The sequence below is a fragment of the Panthera leo genome, chromosome C1, assembly GCF_018350215.1.
Source record: "Panthera leo isolate Ple1 chromosome C1, P.leo_Ple1_pat1.1, whole genome shotgun sequence".
NCBI lineage: Eukaryota > Metazoa > Chordata > Mammalia > Carnivora > Felidae > Panthera > Panthera leo.
Window position 1 is genome coordinate 186,599,066 of NC_056686.1, and position 27,248 is coordinate 186,626,313.

Genomic DNA, 27,248 nt, shown 5'->3' on the forward strand with positions numbered 1-27,248 from the left:
CTAGAATCCTGCTTAACCTGCCCGCTGAATCACAGAGCTTTCTGGTATTTTTTTTAAAAAAAGAGCTGTTCCCAGGTCCTTTCAATAGGTAGAGCTAGGGACTATATGTATATGTATAAACACAAACACACACACACACACACACACACACACACACACACACACACACACATCTACATCTGTATCTGTATATGTCAAACACCATGAGTTCACACCAATACCCACAAAGCCACCTCAACATTGCGGGATTTATTCCAGCCACCACCACCTCCCCACTTTCTGTATGTTTCTCAGTGAGAAACCTGACACTGATTGTCCTCAATACATTTACTGCTTAGTCAAGAGCACTTGTGCAGGATGGGGATGGATGGTGTCAGCAACCTGGCAGAAAGTGTCAGAACCCAAGCTAGGTGAGGAGGCCATCTTTGTAGAGGCTGTGAGGTGTCAGAACCCAAGTGATGGCAGCTGTCCTCCTCACATTGCTCTGGCTCTGACAGCCTGTACCAGACCACCATCATCCCCTGCATAAACGTTCTCCTAATACTGCTCAGTGATGCCCCACCCCAGGCTGCTTCTTTCCCACCTTTGTGCAGATGCCTTCCCTTTTAGCATACTTAATGGCGTTGGGGCTGAGTTAACCTCAAAGGGATACAGAAAAGTGGTTCCATGTTGTTGTTGTTTTTCTAAGCTTTCTCAATGATTCTAATGTGCATCTTGGCCCGGGGAACCAACATTTCACTTTATAGATCCTGCTGTTGCCCCACTGTCTCATGGAAAAGGAGGCCCAGTGTGGTTTTACATGAGCCTTTAAAGGGGTCCTTCAGAAACCTCTGCCAAGTTGACAGAATATAGAAATGTGGTCATCAAAGTTAAGTTTGGTAGTCAGACAATTGGTCTCTTTAGAGTAAGATAAATATATCATGAAACAGTCTGGAAGAAAACAAAAGATTTGTGTTTGCTGAATAATAAGAGATATCCAGTGGAAACCAGATGAATTATAATGAATGATCAACACATCAGAATACTAACCTCCCAAAAAAATTGGGGGGATAGAGGGAAACCAGAACAAGGAACAAGTTTGGAAATGTCCATCAACAAAAGAAGTTTTCAGAAGAGTCAGGATGGTATGACTAAAAAGTTAACAAGTGACAAAGACCCACCTCTTATTAATCATCACCTACCAATAAAGAACTTCTGATCACAGCCAACAAATTCCTCCTTGTCTGAAACACAGAGAATGGCAAGAACAGAATATGTGGAGGAGGAGAAAGAGAAGTTTACTTAGAACAGATGCATGAAATTATCTTCAAATCTGCAAGTGACTCTCTTTCAGTAGATGTCAGCACAGCTGAATTCATCCTGAATGGCTTATTAAAGAATATCCTAAGCACTCTGCAGCCTATCACATGCCCCAAACTATGCAGAAATACTCTCCAGAATTTTAGCAATACACAGAATATATTCTGTCAAGTATAATTAAAACAAAGAGCTATTTTAGGCTTGTTTAAAGTTACAAGAAAGATATTGAGTCATAGTCAAAACAAATAAAAATTTGGTATACATTTTTAAACATGCCCAAAGAAAACTGACTTAAAACAGGAAACAGATGAACTGGCTTTGGCTTAAACTTGTGGAAATGGTATTCTGCAGGACCTTTAATGAATCCCTTTGTTGGAGGGGGGTTTTAAGTTTCTACCTGATAAAATGGTTTATTCTGTATAAAATTAGTATTTGCTCTATGGCTGCCAATTGTGTCTGGCTGTCCAAGAATCTGAGGAACAAGAGTGAGGAGAACTGATCCCAGTGGCTCTGAAGCATCTAGAACTTATTTAAACTCCTGTCTCTGCTTCCACTGCAGTCTCAGAAAAATTCATATAAACTCCAGGAAAAAAATGTTATAAAAATATCATTTTCAAGTTACTTTTTACTAATAGATGTTCCTTTTCACTTATGCAACTCTGTTCTGATCATTGAAGTACTATGTAAAGAGCCACTGTTCATAGAATGAATTAACATATACAACCTTTTCTTCTTAACCTTTCTTTCATGTACATCTTAAAATACAAAGAAAACACACCAAAATTAATTCCATCTTCTATTAAGTAAGCACTGAAATACGTCAGTAAGTTTAAAAGGAAATGTTTACTCAGGAATATATTCATAAAGCTTAACTACTTTCATTGTTCACTTTTAAATATTTTTCTATGAAATTGAATAACTCATCACTGCTTTCACCCTCAAAATACATCTTATCTTAAAGTGTATCCTGTCAAGTATGCACATGGAGGCACTGAAAGATCTTAAATATAGCTCTGTTTGGCTTACCCAGGAAATAAAAACAATTACCTTCTGAAAGCTCCTCTGGATATTTGGACAAGTGAAAAAACAGACATGAAAAAGTTAAGTCTTTGAGAAGATCGAGTTGGCCATCCACTAAAGACAAGTTACAAAAATGAGGCTTTTATGTCTCTCTTAGAGAAAGTTGTAACCTGGGTAGGTCTGGCAAGGCAAATGAACAACATACAACTGGGGACTCAGGAACTCGTGGGACCTGACTGTGCTGCTCTGAGGACTATGATTTGTTCTGCAAGTCACTTATCTACATTCTCTCTGAAGATTTTATCTATGAAGACTCCTCTCCACTGGTTGGCTTAAAATGGGGCTTGAGAGAGAGAAATTATAGGAAGGCAACTGATTTGAGCCTCCTCTCTCCTTCTCTCCCAGAGGCCATATGCTGCTGCTCCAGAGGTGCTGCAGCAGCCTCTAGCCTAAGCATCCTCATTCTTTACTCCTCACTGGGTCCAGTGACACATGTCCATCTCCAGCCAGCCCATTGGAGACAAGGGGAACTAAACACAAAGTGTGCTGTTTTCTTTGTTTTCTAGATATCTTAAATATCCATGTTTTCTGTTACTTTTTTTTAATTGGCATCCCTAATTAGATTATATCATCACCTCCCAGAGAAATTCAAGGTCACATGACACTAAATTCAGAAAAGAGTTGAGATCAAAACTGAAGAAATGTAACTGCCCACTAAGAGCTCTAAGTAACAGAATTAAGCATCATGAATGAGTATCAAGAGTTATTTACTTAGAAGGGCACCTGGGATATAAAGTGAGCTCTGTACTGACAGCAGAGAGCCCCATATGGGGGCTCAAACTCATGAATTGTGAGTTCACAACCTGAGCTGAAGTTGGATGCTTAACTGACTGAACCACTCAGGCACCCCAAAACTAGAAAATTTAGAAACAACATAAATGGTAAGTAAATAATTTAGGTGCATAGTTCTCAACTCTATATGTCTTAGTGCCATCTTTTTTATAACCAATATTTGTGGCAATCTCTCGATTCTTATGAAATCAAATTAATATAATCTATTGCACACTTAATTTTAAAAACCAATGCAATACTCTAACTGTAATATAAAGAAAAAAATTAAAAAGAATTCATTTATATTTTAAAAATGTGTATTTCAAAATATTAATCCTCAGGCATGACTTCTCTAGAAGACATAAGAAACTATGAATAAGAAACTATTAGATGCTTATACCCACTTATAATGAAGCATGGATTAAAGGAAGTGAAAATATTCCTTATATGAAGTATAGAAAAATAGAAGGGCAAAGTAACAGTAAATTCTGAAATAAAAAGTGCTCTGATAAGTAATGACAGACCAGGTTTACTTGTATATAAAAGGGAAATTGCCTTAATTGAAGTAGGGATAATATACCAAAGCAATTATAATCTGATGAACTGGAGAAAAGGAGGAAATATACTTGGGAGCAGTTGAGTAATGTTAACATGCTCCAAAAGGCTGCCAGTTTTCAAAATACTCTGTGAGACCTATTTCATTACTAATGATGTCAACATTACTCTGATGTTGGTATCACACACTTGGTGATACCATATGTCATCAATAATAACAAATAACATTTTAAAGTAAAAGAAAATAATCAATCAGCATAGATACTTCACTTTCTAGTTTATTTACTATCAGTATGGAGCGGACAGAATGTGTGGAGTAAATTATTCAATAGTTGCGAGGCAATTTCTTTAATCCTGTTCAAATGTCTCTCTCCATAGTGACTGTCTTCTAAACAACTGAGCTTTTCATGTTATGTCTTATGAAAATGTATATCACTATTGTGTGTTAAGGAACTGCTCATTTATATTTGTAATGTGTTTTGTCCAATAGGACATTAAAAATATTATGCAAGATGGTCTCACACACTGCAGGACATCTGGCATTCCTGAGTCCTACCAGTTAAAGGCCAGTGCCCCAAATCAATGTGACAACCAAAAAATGATCCCAAAGAGCTCCAAAATGCCCCAAAAGAAGCACTGGCTAAGGTGAAGCTTGTAATATCTCACAATTATACTGTTGAGGTATTTAAACAATTATTGTATCATATCCCTAGATGTGTGTTTAAATTATACCAATATCTGGAATACACTCTTAAAAATCAATACCAAATATTCATTTTTTACTTACCAGATTCAAATGTTTCTTCATCTATGGTTTCCCATGGGGACACAAAAAAAAACCAAAAGTGTCATTTTATTACTATCAATACTGAGCCTGTACTTTAACAGATGAATTCCCTGACCCTATGCTTCTGCATACACACTAACTTCTAAAAATCTTTCCTGAATCAAGGCCAAGTCAGTGGTGTCTCTATGGCATATTGAACTTTTAAATGAGATATGTGGTATTAAGTAGCTGGGCTATGACAATAAGCAGGTATGCTGTATGAGGCTATAATCAATAAAATAAAATAAAAGAGACTAAATAAAATGTAAAAGAGGCTCAGAGGGAAGGGAAAGGTAGAATGTCACAGGAAACTCCAATGGATTGTCAGTGCACAGCTTTGCTATTAGAGGGCTTTCAGATGGAGGAGAGATGCACCCTGACTGAAGGTTGGGGCAGGGTAGAGGGTGGGGAGGAACCATAAGCAACAGGAATGTGGCAAGGAGAGTGAGTATATTGGTTTGATTGCATAGGCTTGTGTAGGCGATAAGGAAAGATTTTATGTAAACCAACTTTCAGTTAAAACAGTTCTTTTTAGCATTTTAAAGAGATATTAAGGATCATGAAACTAGAATGTAGAGGGAGAGCAATTTGAAATATATAGCAACATTACCAATGCTTGCGTCCTTGGATCAGGCAATACTGCATCTAAGGTTTACTCATACCATGTGGAACAATATATTTACAAAGCTATTTGTTGTAGCATTGTTTGTAATAGAACAGACTGGACATAACTCAAACATCTACTGATAAGTGATTATATAAATGCACAATAATTTATTTAACCAATAAGGTGTTAAAAACAAAGGAAGAGGCTCTTTAAGTACTAAGATGGAATCATATACAATGCTAAGGAGAAAAGCCAGGGACAGAAGAGTCTGTATAGTGTACCATCAAAAAGTCTTTTTTGTTGTGTTCTTTTTAAAGGTATTTTTAAAAGAATGGTAAGGATGATGATAGGGAGAGGAGAAAAAATATACATCATTGCTTTTACATGCACAGAATATGTCTGGAGGGATCAGGAAGAAACTGAGAGCATTTATTGCCTCAAGAAATAAAACTGAGTAGAGGAGAAGGGAAAGGGAGGAACTCTATACTTTGGAAGTTTTTGAATTATAAAATATGTGAATGTATTACCTAATAAAAATTGTAAATTAAAATTATAGAAAGAAATGAATATTACTGCAAGTTTTTAAAAACCCGAATGTGTACCTGGCAAAATAAATATGGTGTCAGCATTATTCTGTAGTTGTTCTGGGAAGTATATGTGAATCTTTAAAATATCCACAATTTAAAGATTTCATATTGTTCTTTAATTTCTAAAAACTAGATTAGCCCAGAAAGCCAAGACAAATTCACTTATCTGACTAAGGACTCTCCAACTACTGTCCCAACAATACTCTGGTGATTCTTGAGCCAATCTTCATTATGCCACTAAATTTGGAAAACCTTTTCCCAATTTACAAAAAAAAAAAAATTAAGTATAGAAATGTAAAAAGTTTTCATATATTTCTCAAAAATTTGGAACCCACTTCTATTTATCTATACTAGAATCCACCAGAAGATGGTACCAAACAATAACAAAAGCTATATGTTGCTTTTTAAAAATTGGCATTTCAGTATTTTATAGTATTTCACAAAAGCATGGTGGTTTCCAGACATTCCACCTGAATGTTACTGAATGTAACACCTGAGTATTACTGAATGTTCCTGTGATCATTTCTAAGACACTGGTTTCTAGAACTTAGTAGAAGGTTGGTTTTGGAGCCTGGAGACATTCCCACAGCTGTGCCTCCCTTCCAAGTGCCAGAACCACAGAAAAAGTCAGGCGCAGGGGAATTCATTTTACACATTTCTTCCAGAGGAAACCTGTTGCTCCATTTGGCCAACTCTGCGTCAGAGAATCTACTGCTGAAGTGCTTCATATGCCTTCTGGTGGTAATTCTATCAAAAGGAAATGTTACCTGCTTCCACACACTTCTCATCAATCTTCATGTCATCTTCTATAAAAGAGGACAGTAAGGGAAAAATAGAACTTAAAATGTATGAGTTTCCCAACGTACAGGCTTATGTCAGTAAACTCAGACCACCTTACAATAATGTTACTCTTACAACAAGCATATTCCTTATGCTTGCTCACTTGGAGAGATAAAAAGGACTCCACCATATTCAATGAAAATCTATCGTATAGAAGGCAACATAACATAAAATGGTTAACATTTTAAAAGCATTGGCTTTATGAATGGACAAATTAGTTTACCTCAAGCCTCAGTTTTCTATCTATAAATGGAGATGGTAGCAATACCTCCCATGTAAGTGAGGATAAACTGAGATAGTGTATGAAAAGCTCAGGTGTATGGTAAGCACTCAATAAATGTTAAAATAATAAATAAATAATATATATTATAATATATAAAAATAATGTTAAAAAATTAACTATTTTTACCTTTAACTAGGGTATATATAAGAGAATAAGAGACCATAACTTTTAAAGCCGACCCCACCTAATATTCAAAACCCTCTACAACATGACCCAAACCCAACTTTGAAGGCTATTGTCCATTTCTTTCCTTCACATATCTTATATTCCCATTACAGTAGCCACCATCAGTCAGTCCTCTGTACCTTTGCTTATGCTGTTCCCTTTGCCTGTAATGCTTCAAGGTCCATCTCAAACATTAACTAAAATGATTATCTCTGCCATGAACTGCATAGCATTTTCTTCCTACTACCTTGAACTCCCTGCTACTACACATCTATTCTAATATATAGATGTAATATAATACAACCATTTGAGTATTTGTCTTATTTGCCCTCCTAGATAGTACCTTAAAAGCATAAACTGTCTGCTAATTTTTACATATTTTACAGAGCTTAGTACAGTGTCTTGCACAGAATAGGTACATGACAAATTATTTAAGTTGAACTGAATTTTCCTTTTAATATGAAAATAGTTAATGTAAATGTACGTTTTGAAAAAATAATTCTTTTTCAGAAAGCACTATACATCTTGTGCCTACCATAGTGCCCAGCACTTCCTAGGTGAGAAATAAATAGTGGTTTAATAAATAAGTCTTATCATGTTCCAAAAGTACAAGTAATTATCTGTATAATAAGCTATAATATTATCAAGTCACATAATAAACCTATCACCACCTTCTTACAGACCATATCATTAACTACGGTTTTTAAGTAACATATGCAATATAAAAATTTTTACAAAATAATACTGTTTTATAGAGGTAGTGGCACAGATAAACAAGTAACATAGCTGCCATTCAATTCCTTATAATTATTCAGAGATTACATTTCAGATTAGTATTTTATAACAACAGTGAATTTATTAGTTCCTAAGACATAACTAGAGGTTTTATGTTTTGTTTTTTTGTTTTTTTATCAAAGAAAACTACTATTATTATTCCTGTTTTACAGAGGAATTTACACGAGTGAATTTCCAGTAACAGCACAAGTAGCCCTGATTTTTCTAACTTGCAAGCCTGGGATCCAAGACAGACACTGATTTTATTCTCTCAGAATCAACAATTCCACACTATAGGCAAAGGGTAGGTGTTATGGGCTGATCTGTATCCCTCTCGAATTTATATGTTGAAGTCCTATCCCCCAGTGTGACTGTATTTGGAGACAGGGCCTTTAAGGTTGAATGAGGTCATAAGATTGATTGGGGCCCCAATCCAAAAGGACAGGCAGTCATCTGCAGGCCAGAAAATCTCATCAGAAACCAGACCGGCTGAACCTTGATCTTAGACTTCTGGCTGTCAGAACTGTGAGAAAAAAAGCGTCTGTTGTGTAAGCCACCCAGTCTGTGGTATCTTGTTATGGCCACCTGAGCAGATTAAGACAGTGGGCTTGTTACCCACCAAGAACTCAGAGACCCCGCCTCTCCAAAGACCTGCCCATTTCCAGTTTCAGGATTGAGCTGTGGGGGTGCCTAGGGGAGTGCTCTTCTAGCCTCTCTTCCCCTCCACAAGCAGATAGCATCTTGCCTTCTTGCTTTTGTAAGTGTGTGTGTGGCATCATAATGAGTCATGTGGGTGTCTGGGCTCAGAGAGAGAAGTAATAACTGGAGGTTCCATTTGCCTCTGAAACAGAAGCTTCAATCCAGACTACACTGCCTGCAACATCTGGCAATATTCTTACCTTCTTTGGACTTCAATCTTTTCATCCATAAAATGGGAACAATCACGAATTCCTTACAGGGTTATTTTTAAGACAGTGTGTGTAAAACAGCTGACACAAAACAGCAAGCCAGTTTCACAACTTTTATTGAATTTTTACCATGTGCTGCATATAAATGTTATCTCTATTTTCTCCTATTCCTCTCAGTGTTAGGACAATTACATCATGTGTGCTTTCTTTTGACTGACATCTTTTGACAAATTAAGATCTTAGTGATTGGAACACTACTAGGTATATAGGAAGAGCTTAATAAATAGCTAAACTGAATTGAAGTGAATTAACAAAACTATACAAAAGTTCTACAAGACTTTGGAGATGAGGGTTTCTTTTTTCAAATACTATTTCTTACCTTCTTCCATAGAAATTGCTGGATACAGACAAATAATGGAAGTGGGGAAAAAAAGAGAGAGTGAGAGAGAGCACAATAGTTAATGCTATAGTTTTTCAGATTAACTTACAATAAGAAAAGCAAAGTGCCAAAATCATTTAATTAATGTTCTAGGCTTAATCTATAGAAATTTGAAGGCTATTCAAATGATAAATGAAAAATTTGTAATGAAATGATAAATATGTATCCTATAGAAACTAATACATTTATGAATCTTGTTGGAAATGGGGATTTTGCTTCTGGCAAATCCCACTCCCTTCCCTCCTTAAAGTTCTATAAGGGTTGTGTTCTATTCATTTCTGAATTAATGCACTTAGTTCAGAATATTTTAGGAACTCAAATCTTGACTGGAATAAAAGGGAGAGAGGGAGGAAGAGAGGAAGGAAAGAAGGGAGGAAGGAGTGAAGGAAGGAGGGCAGGAAGGAGGGAAGAAAGGAAGGGGGAGGAAGGAAGGAAGGGGGAATGCAGAAGGGGGAGAGAGGAAGGAAAGAAAGAAAAAAGACAGAACAGCGACAACTTAATTGTATGAGCATCTTTAGTAATATATTTATGATGGCCATCTGCAAATTTTTCAGTAAGTCTTGTTAAATAAAAGTGCCCATACCTCCTAATAACCTGTTCCTGAGATTTTTCCCCTCTATGGTAACATTAATCAGAAAGATACAAAATAATACTTATTATAGCATCATCTAAAACAGTTAAAAAGAAAAGGAATGATCTAATAATTTAGAAACTGAACATGCCCCATGAGAAACAACCCTATGAAAAGTGACCAATTAAGTCAGTGGCTCCACCCTTGAGGTTCCTGGACTTAGAGATTTGTGAGTATAAGAATAGGGGCTACAAACCATATTTCAGGATGGGCTTTTCCAAAAGTCTAACGTAAATCACACTTAGGCTACAGGAGCCAATTAAACATCAACTAGGGGTCCTACTAGTTACCAGATGCTGATTAGAAGCTTCATTAGAGGGGCCCCTGAGTGGCCCAGTCAAACACCCGACTTTGGCTCAGGTCATGACCTCATGGCTTGTAAATTTGAGCCCTGAATCAGGCTCTGTGCTGACAGCCCAGAGCCTGGAGCCTGCTTCGGATTCTGTGTCTCCCTGTCTCTGCCCCTCCCCACTCATGCTCTGTCTCTCTCTCTCTCTCTAAAATAAATAAACATTAAAATGTTTTTAAAAAAAGAAGCTTTATTAGCATTTCAATGTGGCTTTGAGAAATGAAATAGGAAACTGAATTAAAGAAGTACCTCAATCTGGTTTGGTAAAAAACAAAAAAAACCTTTTTCAAAACACAAAGAAATAACTAAAATATCACTATAAAGATCACATCATGAAAAATGTTTCTGATAAAATGTTAAGTTAAATAAAAAAGATAGGTGCACCTGGGTGGCTCAGTTGGTTAAGCATCCGACTCTTGATTTCCACTCATATCATGATCTCTGGGTTCTTTAGTTCAAGCCCCACATCAGTTCTGTGCTGACAGTGCACAGCCTGCTTGGGATTCTGTCTCCCTCTCTCTCTCTCAAAAATAAATAAATAAACATTGCCACTCTGAAGGAATTATAAGAGAGTTTTCTTCTTTCAAAAATGTCTCTATGATTGTCATCATAAATTTTCAAGAGAAAAAGAGAAGAAAAACTAATTTTGGGCTTAGACGAGTAATAAAGTAAGGACTTGCCATGGGCCAATTGGTGACACTGACACTGTTGTCTGCTTTAGTCCCCTTGCAGCCTCCCGTTCAGGTCCCTCTCCCTCCCTCCTGGCACCCCCAACCTTACTTCCTTTTGGGGGGGAGGGGGGTGCTGGTGAGGGCCATTTCTGAAAGGGCCTTGCTCAGACAGTTCCAGCTGAGCTCTGCCAAGCTGCAGCCCCTCTTTTCAGGTGGCAAGTAGTTCACAAGCTTTGCCACCATGGATACCTTTACTAACCATTCCCCCACTGCCGTTTGAATATTACCATCTAGCGAGGAAACTGCATTGATTAAGTAATAATTCAGTCCCATGTTTATTCATCAAATGCACACACGACTGTTCATCAGAGCTTCTGAATAGTGTGAAATTTAACCCCCCTGCATAGAGCCCACATGAAGGTTTGTGTGTGCAGCCTTGTTCACCAGCATATGTATAATGTATAAGCTAGCTGTAAAGACCTCGAGGCACTCAGAGTTGGGGGGCCATCACAGAAGGTATCACCAACACAGGAACATTTGCATTTTTATAAACTGAAAACTCTTATAAATCCAAAGGCATGAAGGTGCAGAGTAGGATTTCAGATGGCTGCTAGGAGCTTATTTGGGCAGTGGGGACAGTCAGAGATCCTCTCTTGGGCAGGAAGCCAGCCCTGGGAGAGAAGGAGCAGGCTTCCCCACGATGCACACGCTGGGTTTGAGGTATCAGCACACTCACATATGGTGGATTTGAGGTGGGTGTGAGGCTGGTATGGCTGAGACCACCAGAACTCCCGCTGCTTCCTATGCACAAAGAAATACACCATGAGGGAAAAAAAAAAAAACCAACTCAGGTTAACTCAGGTGAAATAGATCCAGTGCTTCCTAGAATTCTGCTGCTTCTACCCAAGTGAAAAGGGAGATTTCTTCTCCAAACACATTGTCAAATATTCTCCAAATATACAGGTTTTCTTATCACGTTTTTCCTGTCTTACAGGCTCCTTTCAGAGCAACTCTTCGACTGAAAAATCTGGCCACAGGCCCCAGAGCTTCAGCGACTGACCCATAGGCCCCTGCCTCTCCAGTGGGTAAGCCTGCTTCACCTGGTCTCTGAATCTTCACAGCATGTTCCGGTTCCCCTCCCAGGTTGTTGATGCTCAATCCCTTAGAGCCACGTGGATTTCAATTCCTTCTGCATCCTTTATTTGCGCGCTAATCCAATAAGCCTGTCATTTCTGTGGGCTCCTTGCAAGACCCCTACCTGAGCCTCCTCACTGCTTTCTGCCCTGAGACCATAAGGACTAACCTTATAAAGCCTTTATCCCTGTTTATGTCAGTCCCCCAAAGCTTGGGTCATCCCTTATCCTCTGCATGTTAATCCCTGTAAGGCTCTGTCTACCACCCGCCTTCCCTGAAGCCCTTTCACACACCCCATGGAAGTCGAAGTCAGTCTTCAACAAAGCCTCCCAGACTTCAGCCCTACTGTGAGTAGGTGAGCCCTTCGCCCTCGTGCTCTAACCAAATCCCAGGTCTCCTGAGGGAACTGCTCCCCTGCATCTTTTAAGAGGCGGCTTGTTTCCTCTCCATTGACAGCTGTGTGCTGGTAAACAAGCTCTGGGGGAAGGGGAATAGCCGTGTTGAGTAGCTTTTGCTGATTTCTTTCCTGCTGGCTGATTTCCCTGACCATGGACGTGAGGAGAGGTGCATGTTTTCATCATTCTTCCTCTCTCTTTCCCAGCATTTCTTTACCCACCTCACTCTCAGCTTACAACATTCCTTCTTATTTCACTGAGACAATCAGAGAACTTCCACAAGCTCTCGCCATATCCTCACCCTCAACTATGTCCACACATTCTGGATTCTCTGCTGTTACTATTACTGTTTATGATCCTGTATAAGGCCAACGCCTCTACTTGTATATGGTTGACCTTTAAGCAGGCCCTCTTGTACATGGATTTTTTCCAATAAACAAGTACAGTACTGCAAATGTGTTTTTCCTTTCCTTATGATTTTCTTATTAATATTTTCTTTTCTCTAGCTTACTTCATTATAAGAATACAGTATATAATACACATAACATAAAATATGTGTTAATCCACTGTTTATATTATTGGCCAACAGTAGGCTATTAGTAGTTAGGTTTGGGGGAGTCAGAAGTTATATGCAGAATTTTGACTGCATGGGGGGTCAGCACCTCTAACCCCTGTGTTGTCCAACTGTACTAGATCATGTCTCCGTCTGTCTGCTCAAGGACATTGACAACAGCAGTTCCTTTCTTTTTCTCTGTCATAAAATTTTCCCTCTCACTGGACTGTTCCTACGAGCATTATGTACCTCATCTAAAAAAGTTCTTTCACACCACTCCCCTTTCCTCTCCAGCTACTCTTCCATTGTTCTGCTCTGCTTTGTACTAAAATGTCTCATGCCATAATTTCTTCAAATTGCTTTTATGACTGCCATATTGCTAAATCCAATGGTTAGTTCTCAGTCCTCTCTATAGCAGCTGACGTGGTTGGTCAGACACTATACTGTCCTGATTTTCATCCCGCCTCATTGGTCACTCCTCAATCTGTTTTGCTAGTTCCTTTTCTTCCTCTCAATTTCTTAACATTAGCTGGGCCTTGGACCCTTTTCTATTTTCTATCTTTACTCATTCCCTCAGATCTCAAGGACACACAGATGACAGCCGTGGGTTCAGATTCAATAACTGACATTTCAATTCAGGCCTGAATGATTAATAGAGGGAGTTAGAACTATCTTTTTGAGTTTCACAAGTGCTTTTCTCTCTTTTCTATATGATATGATTTTTCTGGTCTCCTGAGTATTTAAAATGCTTAGGGCATATGGATAAGTTGACTTTTGGATTTACAGACCAGTGTATATGTTTATCTATCTGCTTGTCACTCTTTACCTAATCTTAAATACAATAACAGAAGCCTGAGAAACATTTTATGTCCTGATAGTTCAGTCCTGAGTCCAGAAGTAAGAATTTCCTTACCTCTTCAAAAGGTGGTTAGAAGGAATTAGACCAGCACAGGTACCAAGGTCTGAGATTTTCCGGGCCTGCCACCAGAGGGCATCGTTCTGGTCCACAATCTGCAGGATGTCCCCTTTCTGAAAAGGCAACCCTGCATCCATGCAGGGGATAGTAGGATCCTCCTGGGGCCAGTACTCGGTCATGGCACGAACATATACCTGACAGTAGGTACAAAATGGTCCCATCAAAAGAACCCTTGCCCATGGGCTGTCAAGACTTAAAACCATTTCTCTACTCCTCTACCTACTGTTACTATCTTTCCTCCCCATACTCTCCAAAAGGGGAACCTGCCTCTTGAACTGAGTCTAAGATCCACCAAAAAAGTGACTTTGCCAACAGAATCTCTTAGAACTGAGAAGTTTTTGCTCAAGTGTTTCCCATTCTTGATACTACTTTTTAACTTCTTGTACTCCATCTCCTTTTATTGTATTCATTTACTCATTTGCCTCTCATGTCATCAATATTGAAAAATGTCCAGAGTGCCTGGGTCGCTCAGTAGATTAATCATCTGACTTCAGCTCAGGTCATGATCTCACGCTTCATGAGTTTGATCTCCGCATGGGGTGAGCTCAAGCCCTGCTTCGGGTGAACACGAGCCCCATTTCAGGTGAGCCCTGTTTCTCTCTCCACCCCCTTCATGGTATTCTCTCTCTCCCTCTATCCATCTCTGCCCTCATTCACTTGTGCTCTCCCTCTCTATCTGTCTCTCAAAACAAAATGTGCAACACAGTATTGAACAAATGTTCAACACATTATAGAGGAGGGTAGTATGATACAAAATATTAAGTCACTATTATTGTTATTTGAGGATTTCCTGTATGTGATTATGAAGGCTCAGTGTATTCTTACCATCTTCTGGCTATTAACAGGAGGGGCAGAAACTGGAACCACCTTGAACATAATTGTACCACGAGACATAGCCTAGAAAATGTCAAAGGGGAGGGGGAGAATAACAAATCACAGAGTTCACTGGGTTATGACATTTTAGCAGATGGAGTTATAACACAGTGTGCCCAGTTTTAAGGGTGACATCCCCCACAGGGACTTTTACAAGGGTTCAATAGCTAAATATCACCATGCAGAAGTGGAAATTAGGAAGAAATTTAGCTCAGCTTCTGCCCTGCTATGGGGCTCCAGAGTTCCTGGCCTGCTAAACCCCACTCCGAGGCCTGGCCTCCCCCAGGAACACTCCATCTTGTGACCTTATTCAGCAAGGTCTTCTTCCCACAGACACTGGGGAAGGAGATGAGGTCCTGATCTGACTTTCCCTCCTCAAACTTGAGTCAGTAATTACTTCCCGAACACCTGTTCCTGTGCCAGGCAGCCCAGTCTGATGGGGAAGAAGAGGGCTCCCAAGTCTTCTGGGGGGATGGACAAGCTCTAAGCTCATGGGGGGAAGGGGGGCCCTCAAACATTTTGAGAAGACGGAGAACCTATTAGACTGATGGAGAAGGCAAGATCCTCCTGTCACGTGCACTGTGGCAGGTATTAGAGATCCAGAGAGGAACAAATGTCGCTCAGAAATTTCACAACCCCACCAATCCTGGCTCTGAAGCTGGCACCAAAATGGCTGAGGTGGAGCCATGTGTGTCTGCAACTGACAGTCCTTAAAGCTCATGTGCAGCATCTCATAGCATGTGGTTTGCACAATGTTCTGGTGCTTAGTATATTCCCTATAATCCCACCTCTCACGTAGTCCCTGAGGCACATCTATGAAAATTTAGGGTTCCCCCCAAAACTCAGTTTGAGAACCACTATGATAAATAGTAATCCATGTCAGCCCCCACACTTGGGGTGTGCATGGGGGAGGTGGGGGGCATACCACTATGGCTATGACAGCTGGACTGTGATTCAGGCAAAGGTTTGAAAAGTGGAAATGGGACCTAAAAGAAACCTAAACCATAAACTGGTCGTAAATCCCCAGTTTCAACCACCAATGACGGTGGGCAAGACAGGCAAGGAATTCCCCCTCCCATAGGGTAGCCTCCCCTGACATCTTTTCTACCCCAAAGCTACCTCAAGGAAGACGGTGAATAGATTTCAGCTGTATAAAAATGTTAGGGGAGCAAAGGTAATTTGCTCAGGTTCAGACACTCCTCCAGAGTCTCACTCTGGCCACCCCAGCTTCAGTTTCCAAAGGAGCATCTCAGGCAACAAGGAGCCTGGGCTGGGGGGATTGGCAGAGCCTTACTGAGGCCAAAAGAGCAGCTTGGCAAGAGAAGTCTCCCAGCAGAAACAGAAAAGGTCTGGGGGTCTGGAGAAAGGACCAAACCCCCCTCATGTTTCAGCACACACACCATGGGCCAGACAGGCTCAGGTCAGCCACAGCATTGCACTGAGTCGTGGAGAAGGCAAACAGAAGACTGTTACCAGAATATGGATAACTTGCTCAGGGTCCAGTCCCTCAACTGAAACTCCATTCACTTCCACCAGTTTGTCTCCAGCATATAACAGCCCTAGGCAAACAGGAACACAAAACAAAGGAAGATACAAGGAAACTGGCAAAAAATAGAGGTAGCTGTACCAAAGATTTTTAGCAAACTCATTAAGCCAAGCATGCTCTAACATTTAAACATTTACTCTGAAATAATAACAATAATAATACAGGCTGGTTATTCTGGAGTACACCACCACCAAAGCACAGAGAATCGCATTTTATACCTCTTTATTGGGTATTAAGTGATGGTGATATTTCTATTTCTGCTAATCTGATGCTGTAAAATGAAGATATCATGAGTAAATGATAAATGAAAAGGAAAGGGGAGGGGCATTCTTCAAAAGAGGAAACATGGAGAAACATGGGGGTTAAGATCAAGCCTTGAGAAGTATGAAGTAAACAGTGGAGTTGTCGGAGGGAGAGGTGAGAAGCAGGATGATGTTGTGGAACAGAAACCATGGGTGATGAACACTTCAAGACAGTTATGGTCAATGACACCAAATATTCTAGAAAGTAAAAATAAAACTGAGGCCAAAGGAAGGGCCAGTGGACTTAGCAACTAGGAAATCCTGGGGCCACTGCTCTAAGAATGTTGGGGTATGAAGCCCATCCCGTCTCCAAGGCCCTGGGAAGTGAGGACATGGGGCAGCAGGCACGGAAATGCAGCCGTGGAAGGAAGGAAATTCAGTTCACTTGTAGAAAAGGCAAGCATCAGGCATTTCAAGGTGGAACAGAGCCTTGTTGCAAGCGGAAGGACCAGGTGAAGGGAGAGAATTGGGACTATAGAGCAGACAGACCCGGACTTGCATCCTGAGTCTAACTGAAAACAGTGCATACATTACTTAATCTCTTTGAGCCTCAGTTTCCTCTTCTGCAGAATGGCCTGATAATACTTAGCTTGGTAGATTACCACAAGAATGTAAACTGAGAGAACATTAATATGGGGCCTCAGTGAAGGAGGGAAACAGGATTTTCTGGAATATTTATTCCCTCCTTCCTAGTAACCAATGCAATGCACAGAGGCCCTGACCTTGTTTAGGAAAGCTGGGTTTCCCTGGAAAGAAGACTAAACAAGTAATGGTTTCCTATTTCTCTGGTCACATCCATACTCTGCTGCTCAGCTTACCACTTCTCTCGGCCAGCCCTCCGTGGATGACTCTGGCCACCAGGATATCCCCTGTCATCTCGTGGCGCTTGATGGTAGCTCCCTGGAGAAAGAGTGCAGTGGAATCCCTCTTTTACCTAACATGACCATTTTTCTGGTGGCTTCCCTCAATATGCCTCTGGTCTGGTCAGAAGAGGATATTTATACCAACCAGGGCCATACCATGCCATCAAAAAGACAAGGCCATTCATTCAACCTTGGCCTATCAAAGTCTCTATCCAACCACATAGATACAAAAGAATATTTAGATCCTTACAAAGATAAAGAAAGCTCTCACCATTACAACCTAATCAAAGAGACTTCTTAGAAAATCAAATTAATACCTCACTTAGCTTCCCAACAATAAAGAGAAAAAAACTTAGATAAGTACATTGGAATTTAGTGAAATGTATGTACCTCAGAGAGCCAAACAATAAATATAATAAAATAAGTCTTATTTCTCACAGATTTTTCAACAAAGAAAAACACTAAGCAAAAATCTTTCCTAGAGAAAACATGATAATGTATCATGTGTTTAAAGCCACAGGCAAAAGTTGCTAGGACATGCTTCAGCCATTCTTGGATCCCCTCACATTTTCTGAATGCCTGAAACTATACTGTGACTAGAGACAAGAATAGTTAACATTATATTAAATAACTACTAGAGATAATAGAGTTCACAATCAACCCTTAGTTCATAATTAACACTTGGTTCACAATTAACCATGGTATAATTCTAACGAAAAGATAAAGTGATTTCCTTACCAGGGGCTGTTGGTTTTTCACCAAACAAACAATCCTCATTGCTTCCTCACTGTCAGGGATGTTGTCTGGCAATGGGGGGAGAAGGGGCTCAAAATCTTTCTGAGCCACGGTGTCATGGGCACTGAGCAAGGCCTAGGAACAGAGAAGGCAAGGTGAGTAAACGTCACACATAGGACATACGCATTTAGAAGACAGGGAGCCAATACTCTGTCCAAGACACCGCCACCATCACTACTACCACAACAACCAACACGTACACGCTGGCCTTTTATGTGCTTTTATGTGCTGGCCTTTTTTACTCAGTCTTCACCATAACTCTGTGAGGCAGCTATATTTATTGTCCCCGTTTTAAAAGAAGCAAGGCAGGGAGAGGGTAAGTGATATATAATATATTCTTGCATTTCTGCTAAAATGTGTTTTGTCACTTCTCATTTCCTGCAAATCCATGTAATCCATGGTGCTCCTACAAGCTTGAACTACAGAATAACTTTTGTAATATTTTCTCTAATTAAAGCAGAATGGGGGATAGTAATCAAAACATCTTGCTGGTTTAGTTTGTCAGTGACTCCCAAGAGCCTATGAGGAACAGAATGAGAAAAAGTAGCTTCCTGATTTAGGGTATAAGCAAAGAGTTCCTTCTAATGGCCCATTTTGTTCAATTTTTATTTCATCGGGTGGGGAAGTAGTCATTTGATAGCCCAGTCTGAGATTGGAGGACAGAACTTCACTGGAACTCAGAGAAAATTCTCTAGGGTTATCTTGTAAACTAAAAATTTGACTCATAAGTTCCATTGCTCCAAACACAGACCTTCTCTTAAAATTCTCATCTGTTGATAAAATGATCTCAAATTCTGTAAGTGCTATGAGATAGGTTTCCTTTCTGTAATCAAATGTTTTTTAATCAATTGTTCTTCATATACCTCTCATTGAGTTTATCATCCTTATACTATATTTTCCAAACATCTTCATACATTTTATCTAAAACTTAAAATATTTACAAGGAAGTATACTACCCTGATTGTCCTCCAGAACTTTAGAGGGACAATGGCCTTGTAGGGGGGCAACAAGACACATGGAAAGTTCCGGATGTCTCCTCATAACTCTGGCAGGTTTAGCTCCATGGCTAACAACACAGAGCCAGTCACATCTGAGTCCCACATCTTTAAGAACAATCTGTTGGTCACCCGTGTGCAGTAATAGAATGTCTATTCAGAAAGTGAATTTTCTGCCACATTTATTTCTTCTTCCCAACTTTGCTTATGCACCAGATGGGCATATCTTATCTATTTTAGTAAGCACTTGCCTTAAAATGTGGAGCCTGGAGGATTTGTCTCAGTTCTTGGGTCTCAGGGGATTTAGGAGTTTCACGTAATATCCCCACTACCTGGTTGGTAAAAAAAGTGTACACTGTAAAATTTTTTAAAATATTCATCACCTAGTTAACCTCACCCAGGCTGGATAACAGATATAGCACATTAACCTAAGACAAGCTGTTATTGAAATCTTCATTTTCATCTTTAAAGTCGGGGCCCAGAATCTTTCCTTCATCATTAAACTTTACTACAGCAAGTTGAATTCAAGATTTGGGGTAGATCTAAACTTCAGTGCCCCAGTCCTGGCATATTACAGGCTTGGAGGAAGAACTAACATGATTTTGTCATATCATATGTACCAAGGCAATTTCCCTCTAGTGGCGCTAAAACTGTTTGTTAACATGAATGCTTTATGGGCAGGTTAAGGTACCTGAGTTCTCCAGGTATTTGAGCCCAATCCTGTGGATGTTCCATCAAATGGAAAATGGGAATAGTAGTTTGTATTTTAGGACTTACTATTTCATTACCAATTTTAGTGTTTACTGCAATAAAAAATGTTAAACAGAATAAATTCTGATCTCTTTTCCATGGTTTAGGTGTAGACCTGCTTTCTGATAGGACATAAGACCTTTAAAGACTTTACAGAGCTCTATAAATTCTCAGCAGTTGAGCCTCATTACATACAGTCAAATGAAAATAAATAGTTTACTAAGCTTTACCTCCATTCACTACAATTACAACAATAAAATATCATATGTGTGTTTTCCTGGGAATAACTGAGAACAATGTGAATTATTGATTACTGGAGTGGAGGGTAAAGTCTTTCTTTTTTTTTAATATTTATTTTAATACAGTTTGGGCAATAAATAATAAAATAGATTACACTTTTTCATCCATTTGATAAATATCTTTTGAACATCTACTATGTGCTAGGTACTGTTTTCAGTGATACAAATACAGTGCCAGACAAAAATCCCCATTCTCAAAAAAAAAAAAAAAAATCCCCATATTTTTTTTTGATGGTGATGAGAGTTAAAAAGATAAATAAAACAGGAAGGTGGACAGGGAGGGGTTGCAATTTTAGGTAGGGTGACCAGAGAAAGCCTTAGTGCGAAGGTAATATTTCTATGGAGACCAGAAGGAGATGAGGAAGTAAATCATGTGAGTATATGGCCAAGAGCATTATTGACATATGGAATAGCAGTGCAAAAGGCCTGTGGCAGGTGCATGTTGGTTCAAACAACCACAGGGGTTAATCTGGCAGGACCATAGTGAGCAAGGGGAAGAGCAGTGAGTGTTAAGTCAAAGAGAGAATGGGAACTATATTATGTTTGACTATCTAAGAACTGTGATGTGTACACTGAGATAGGGAGTCATTGGAAGGTTTTAAGCAGAGAAGTGACATGATTTGACACCCCTTTCAAGAGGAATTCTTCAACTACTATGCTGGAATAGACTATGGGGATGGGGTGGGGGCAAGAGCAGGAGACAAGGGGGGAGGCTATATTGCAGTTATCTGTATACGAGATGATGAAGGTTTCTATTATGTGGCATAGTGGAGGTGATGAGATTCTGGATATATTTTGAAACTGGCCCTGAAGAATCTGTTGTCAGATTGGGTATGAGGTATGAAAGAAAGAGAAAGTCACAGATAACCCCAAGGAGTTTGGCCTGAGTACTACAAAAACAAAGGTGTCATTACTAAGATGGAAAAGGTTAGGAGAGAAGTAGCTTTGGGTGTGGGGACCATCAGGAGCTCATGGGCCATGTTAAGTTTGAAGGGTCCATTAAACATGCATTTAAGTACAATGGGGAGAAGTCAGTGGGTATAAGAGTTCAGGCAAAGAACCCCGCTAGAGATATAAATTTGGGAAACACTTCTATAACAACATTACCCAAGGATTACATGGGATAAACTGAGCCTAAGATTTAGGAGAAAAAGAGAGAAATGGACATATGCTTAAAATGCCATTTGTTTGTTTGTTTAAATTTGAAGTGCTGGCTAATTTTCTCCCTTCTATTAAAGCTCAGTTAGAAACACTTACGCAATACAAAATAATCAGTCAAACTCTCCCATTAGGTCCTTAATTCATTTAAATTAACAGTGCAAGTAAAATGCCTTCACGTTTAAAGCCCTATTCTTCTGTGGATTAAAAAACCACCTTACCTCATAGGATAACGTCTGTGCATGAGTTGTGGCAGGAACAAGTTTCTTTTCTTTAAATTCCTGGAGACAATCATAAACCTGCAGAAGGGCAACGGTGGGAGAATGACATATTGATAACGTGACTATTAATGTTTCAGGTTGAAAGGTCTGCAAGGGGAGAGACAGGCTGGTCCACGGTGCAAGCAGTTGAGTGGCTTGTGTGACTGGCCTTTAATAAGGTGTCACTCACTGTCTAACAGATATGGGCTCAAGTTTGGTGGTTTCAATGCTTCAAAGGCTTAATTACTGGCCGCCACTAGAAATTGGTCTTCCCCAGCCACCATCACTGGTAAAAGGAAATTCAAACTTTTACTCTTGTTATATTGACAAGTGGGTTTTCCAGGGTTGGGACCAATAGGGATTTGGGGCCAGAGACCTGTAAGAACCTCTGTGCCAGGGCACCGGCCATGTGGCTTGGGGTTCAGCAGAGTGTGTGAACAAGAGGCCGGGCACACTATATGTGCTTATTGCTCTGTTCTCATCTTCCATTCATTTCCTCTTCCTCTCTTAATTCTCCAGTAAACGTTCATTTATAAAAATTTCAACTTCGCCTCTGCTGACCCCAGGAATTTTTTCCACAGCAGGATCTACAGTTGGCTGAGTATGCCCAGGCATGCTCAGCTCTGCAGTGAGGCCTTTCTTATTTTAGGAATCTGGTTTCTCTTACTGGTGGAGGGATGAGGCCCAAGAGGCCAGTTAGGCCCAGCCTTCTACCATCTAGATCAGGGATGACAGTGCTTCCTCATGCCGCCCCTGTGCCAAGTGCTCAGGTTTACCCGGAAGACACAAGGCTGATGAACTGAGGCAGGGCACATGGGGCACACACCATCTGCACAGGTGAGCAAGGGAATCCCTTTAGTGACAGGAAAACTCCTGCTTGAGCTTAATCCCAAGAGGAAAACATGCCTGATAGGAATCAGGTTGGGCTTTTCCTCCCAAGTTTTCATGAGAAAACTGACTGACGGGTAACATGGTGTGAGTTTCAGGTGCACAGTATTTTGAGTTGATATATGTATGTGCTACAGAATGATTACCACAGTAAGGTTAGTCAACATCTGCTTTACCTCACATAATTATGATTGCGTGTGTGGGTGTGTGTGGGTGTGTTAAGAACATTTAAGATCCACTCTCTTAGCAACTTTCAAGTATATAATACAGTATTATGAGCTATAATCACTATGCTGTACATTACACCCCTAGAAGTTACTCATCTCATAACCAAGTCTGTACCCTTTGACCAACATCTCCCTATTTTATGCAGCCCCTGCCCCTGGCAACCATCCATCTATGAGCTCTGCTTTTTTAGATTCACATAGAAGTGAGAACATATGATGTTTATCTTTCTGTGTCTGACTTATTTCACTTAGCATAATGCCCTCCAGGTCCATCCATGTTGTCACGAAAGGGAGGATTTCTTTCTTTTTTATGGCTGAATAACATCCCATTGTATGTTTCACTTCTGGGTATATATTCAAAGGAAAAGAAATCACGATCTCAAAGAGGTCTCTGCACCCCCGAGCTCACGGAGGCACTAGTCACAATAGTCATGACATGGAAACAACCTGAGTGTCCAACAATAGATGAATAGATGAAGAAATCAAGACTTTTAAAACAAGTTCTGTGAGTGTACCTCTTTGTTCATGCTAAAGATGTTGCCACTTTCTCTTATTTTATTGTATTCATTTTTAATTTATTTATTTTGAGAGAGCAAGAGCTGAGGAGAGGCAGTGAGAGAGGGAAAGAGAGAATCCCAAGCAGGCTCCCCACTATTAGTGCAGAGCCCTACACTGGGCTCGATCTCACAGTTTGTGAGATCATGACCTGAGCCAAAATCAAGAGTGGGATGCTTAACTGACTGAGCCACCCAAGCACCCCACCATTTTCTCTTATTTTAAATAATATATTAACAAGCATCAGAAGATTGACCACATTTCACACTTAGCTGAAGGACACACCCACATCCAAAAATTAACTTTAAAAGATAATCTTTCTTTTTTTAATTTTTTATTTTTCAACGTTTTTTATTTATTTTTGGGACAGAGAGAGACAGAGCATGAACGGGGGAGGGGCAGAGAGAGAGGGAGACACAGAATCGGAAACAGGCTCCAGGCTCCGAGCCATCAGCCCAGAGCCTGACGCGGGGCTGGAACTCACGGACCGCGAGATCGTGACCTGGCTGAAGTCGGACGCTCAACCGACTGCGCCACCCAGGCGCCCCAAAAGATAATCTTTCTTAAAAATAACATTTGAACAAAATTATAATTAGATAGTAGATGTTATTGTACAGTGCAAGAAATTATAGCCAAATTTAAAAGAAGAAGAAGAAATTTTCAAGGTAAGAAAAATTTAAGATTGGGGTGCCTGAGTGGCTTAGTCAGTTGAGTGTCCAACTCTTGATTTCAGCTCAGGTCAGGATCTCACAGTTGTGAGATGGAGCCCTTAGTCAGGCTCAGCCCAAGGAAGCCTGCTTAAGATGCTCTCTCCCTCTCCCTCTGCCCCTCCCCCACTAGTGCGCGTGTACAAGCTCTTTTGCGCTCCAGCGCATGCACGCTCTCTCTCCCTCTCTCTCAAAAAAAGAAAGAACGAGAAAGAAAGAAAGAAAGAAAGAAAGAAAGAAAGAAAGAAAGAAAAAATTTAAATGTCTAAACAGAACTGCATATATCTCATTTCCTGATTTTAAGAAACAGGAATAATTTTTTTAAAGCATTTTTATTTGTACTGAGTTTTAGCCTCAAGGACAAAGGGTTGTAGACAGATGCTAAAGGTGCTGATGGCCATTTGTGGTGGTGGCTTTGTGATCCCATGGTCCTCTGGACGAAAAGGAACTAGGAGAGAAAAGAGGAGCTGCTGTATACTTCCCCACCTAAATTAAATTCCTTCGTAAGCTAATAGGTTTGTGTAGCTCTTCTCTGAGAATTGCTGTGATATTGGGATTTATAATAAGAATTACATTATTTAGTCTGGCCCTGATTCTGGCTTAGAGCTTCTAAAACCCTTGGAATTTCCTAAGCAAGGAAAAGTGCTCTTTTTTTATGTTAATGAAGTGACTTCTGGAATGCACCTAAGGTTAAGGGCAGGTTGCCAGGAGAACTAACCATGTAATTAGACAGTTGGAATTTTCAGTCCCACCTCACCCCCACCCCCTTCCTCCACCTCTAAATCTGGGGGAAGGGAGAGCAGCTGGAGGTTGAATCTACACCCAGTGACTAATGATCTAATCAGTCGTGGCTATGTAATGAAGCCTCCAGAAAAGCCCAAAAGGACTGGGTTTGGTAGAACTTTTGGTTTGTGAACATGTGGCAATCTAGGGAAGAGTGAAGAGGGCATGGAAGCTCTTCATCCCTTCCCACAAGTCTTGGTCTATTTATTTCTTCCATCTGGCTGTTTCTGAGTTATATCCTTTTATAATAAACTGGTAATCTAGCAAGGGAAACGTAGCAAATTAATGGAACCCAAGGAGGAGGTTATGAAACCTCTGATTTATAGACAGTTGGTCAGAAGTACAGGTACCCATCTTGGCTTGTGACTGATGTCTGAAATGGGGGGAGGGTACAGCAGTCTTGTGAGACTGAACCCTTCACCTATGCTATCTCCGATATGATCCGATGCTATCCGATGCTATCTCCAGGTAGATAGTGTCAGAATTGAGATGAATAGTAGGACATCCAGTAGTATCCCGAGAATTGTTGTTGGTGTGGGGACGCCCACCCCCATGTTGGAAATTCTCAGAATAAGAATTGGCCTTCTAAGAACATTTACCAAGTTGGAATTTCCTGACAACTGACCAGTGGCACAGCTGGGTAAGCAGTTCCCAGCTCCCACAGTAAGCAAAGGCTTCCGGGTAATGAGGTGCTCACCTTCAGCAGAGCCTGCAGCCACGGCGAATGGAGAAGATCGTACAAGAGACACACTCCATTCACATCTCGGCTATAGAACAGATTCAGCTCTTGTAGCACAAGCCTCAGGATCTGGGAGAGACCTGGAAAAGGGCGAGGGTGGAGATGGGGTGGTCGGTGTGGGGTGAAGAAAGGCAGGTGTAAGTATGAAAGACAACTCAGACAGCCGGGATGTCCTAGTGACTATGGAGGAAGGAGATGATGCTGGATTTAAGGCCAAAGACTCAGGTTTCAAGCCCTGTTCTATCACTGTGTGAGCTTCAGAAAGTCACACAACTATCTGAAAACCAGTCCTTGGGGCAAAATGAGAATATGCTAGCTTTCCCATTGGGTGTTGCTAACTTTCCCATAGGGTTGTTGGGAACATTAGATGAAATAATAGATCATAGTATATACAGATGTAGGGTTTTATGAGAGCAAAATTGCTTTCCCTTCCCTACTTTTATCAGCCTTTGGTTTTTTCCAAAATTATCTAGTTGTTCTCTGGATCTTCTTTCTCAAATTCATACATAGTCTTTGTCTTCACCCTTTTTGAGAGTTCTTATTGAAAATGTGATTGAAAAACTTGGTCCATAGGTTTTTAATACAAATCTCAGGATTCCACTGATTAAAGAAACTGAACAGATTTTAGTGAATGCTTGATTTTTTTACAAATAGAAACTATTTATTGTAGTGATATTTTGAATGTGAACAAGTTGTGAAGTTCTAAGTTTAAATAAAACACTGGGAGATTAGAGAAAAAAAGAGGTTCTAAACTCACTATGCCAATTTCTTTCCATCCTGACTTGAAAATTGCTTACACTCATCACTAGTAGATGTAGTAGGACACTCTAAAGTGTACAACAATGTCCTTATAAGGATCACAATAAATCTGGGGCACCCGGGTAGCTCAGTCGGTTCAGGTTCCAACTCTTGATTTTGGCTCCGGTCATGATCTCACAGTTCATGAGATGGAGCCCCAAGTTGGGCTCCATGCTGACAACAAGGAGTCTGCTTGGGATTCTCTCTCCCTCTCCTCTGCCCCTCCCCTGCTCGCACTCTCCCTCTCTCAAAAATAAATAAACATTAAAAAATAAAATAAAAAAGAATCACACAAAATCTATCAGAATCCCTTCCCCTAAATTTGATCTCATATTTAGAATGATATTATAATGCTTTTCCAGTCTAGAAAGGAGTCCTGATACCACATACCATTCTCTGGATTGGTGGCCGTAGAGGGCTTCATGTTCTTCTTGTCTGGTGGATCTGTGCCTTTGTCTGTCTGTATCCCTCCTCCCTGCACAAGCTTTCAGAAGGAATTCGGAACTGGGAGCAGACCAATAGCTCGCAGCACACAGCTCACTCAGTCATGCTGGCCATGCAGCTCTCATGCACTGGAATATATTTTCAATAGCATTTATATTGAGCAAGTCAAGCACTGTGCTATACTCTGGGATCCGTATCAAAGAAAACACTTGCCCTGTGGAGCTTACTCCCTAAATTAACCCCTATGAGAGAACACTACAATTTCATAAAACAGTCTTCCCACTCTTCTCTTTTTTTAGCAAGTAACAAACAAATATTTGTTTTGTTCCCTTCTCTTTGCCAAGTTAATTTTACCATCCTTCAGAGCCAGAAGAGGCTTCCCTGGCTTGACTCCACTCAGGTGCCCTGTTCTCTCTCACTGCA

General features: G+C 40.2%; 1 protein-coding gene across 1 annotated transcript in view; it reads right to left on the bottom strand.

Annotated features, from left to right (window-relative positions):
* MPP4 (membrane palmitoylated protein 4) overlaps positions 1-26,868 on the bottom strand; it is a gene marked incomplete at its 5' end in the record, with an annotated part of 37,924 nt that extends 11,056 nt beyond the window's left edge. The window contains 15 exons of the mRNA XM_042948701.1: positions 1,182-1,223; positions 2,347-2,361; positions 4,493-4,513; positions 6,493-6,531; positions 9,075-9,092; positions 11,522-11,586; positions 13,781-13,977; positions 14,669-14,740; positions 16,190-16,275; positions 17,383-17,464; positions 18,166-18,297; positions 19,469-19,549; positions 21,646-21,723; positions 25,542-25,663; positions 26,772-26,868. Of these exons, the coding sequence (XP_042804635.1) occupies positions 1,182-1,223; positions 2,347-2,361; positions 4,493-4,513; positions 6,493-6,531; positions 9,075-9,092; positions 11,522-11,586; positions 13,781-13,977; positions 14,669-14,740; positions 16,190-16,275; positions 17,383-17,464; positions 18,166-18,297; positions 19,469-19,549; positions 21,646-21,723; positions 25,542-25,663; positions 26,772-26,868 (1,147 nt within the window). The remainder of the gene's footprint in view (positions 1-1,181; positions 1,224-2,346; positions 2,362-4,492; positions 4,514-6,492; positions 6,532-9,074; positions 9,093-11,521; positions 11,587-13,780; positions 13,978-14,668; positions 14,741-16,189; positions 16,276-17,382; positions 17,465-18,165; positions 18,298-19,468; positions 19,550-21,645; positions 21,724-25,541; positions 25,664-26,771) is intronic.
* Positions 26,869-27,248: the final 380 nt, after the last annotated feature.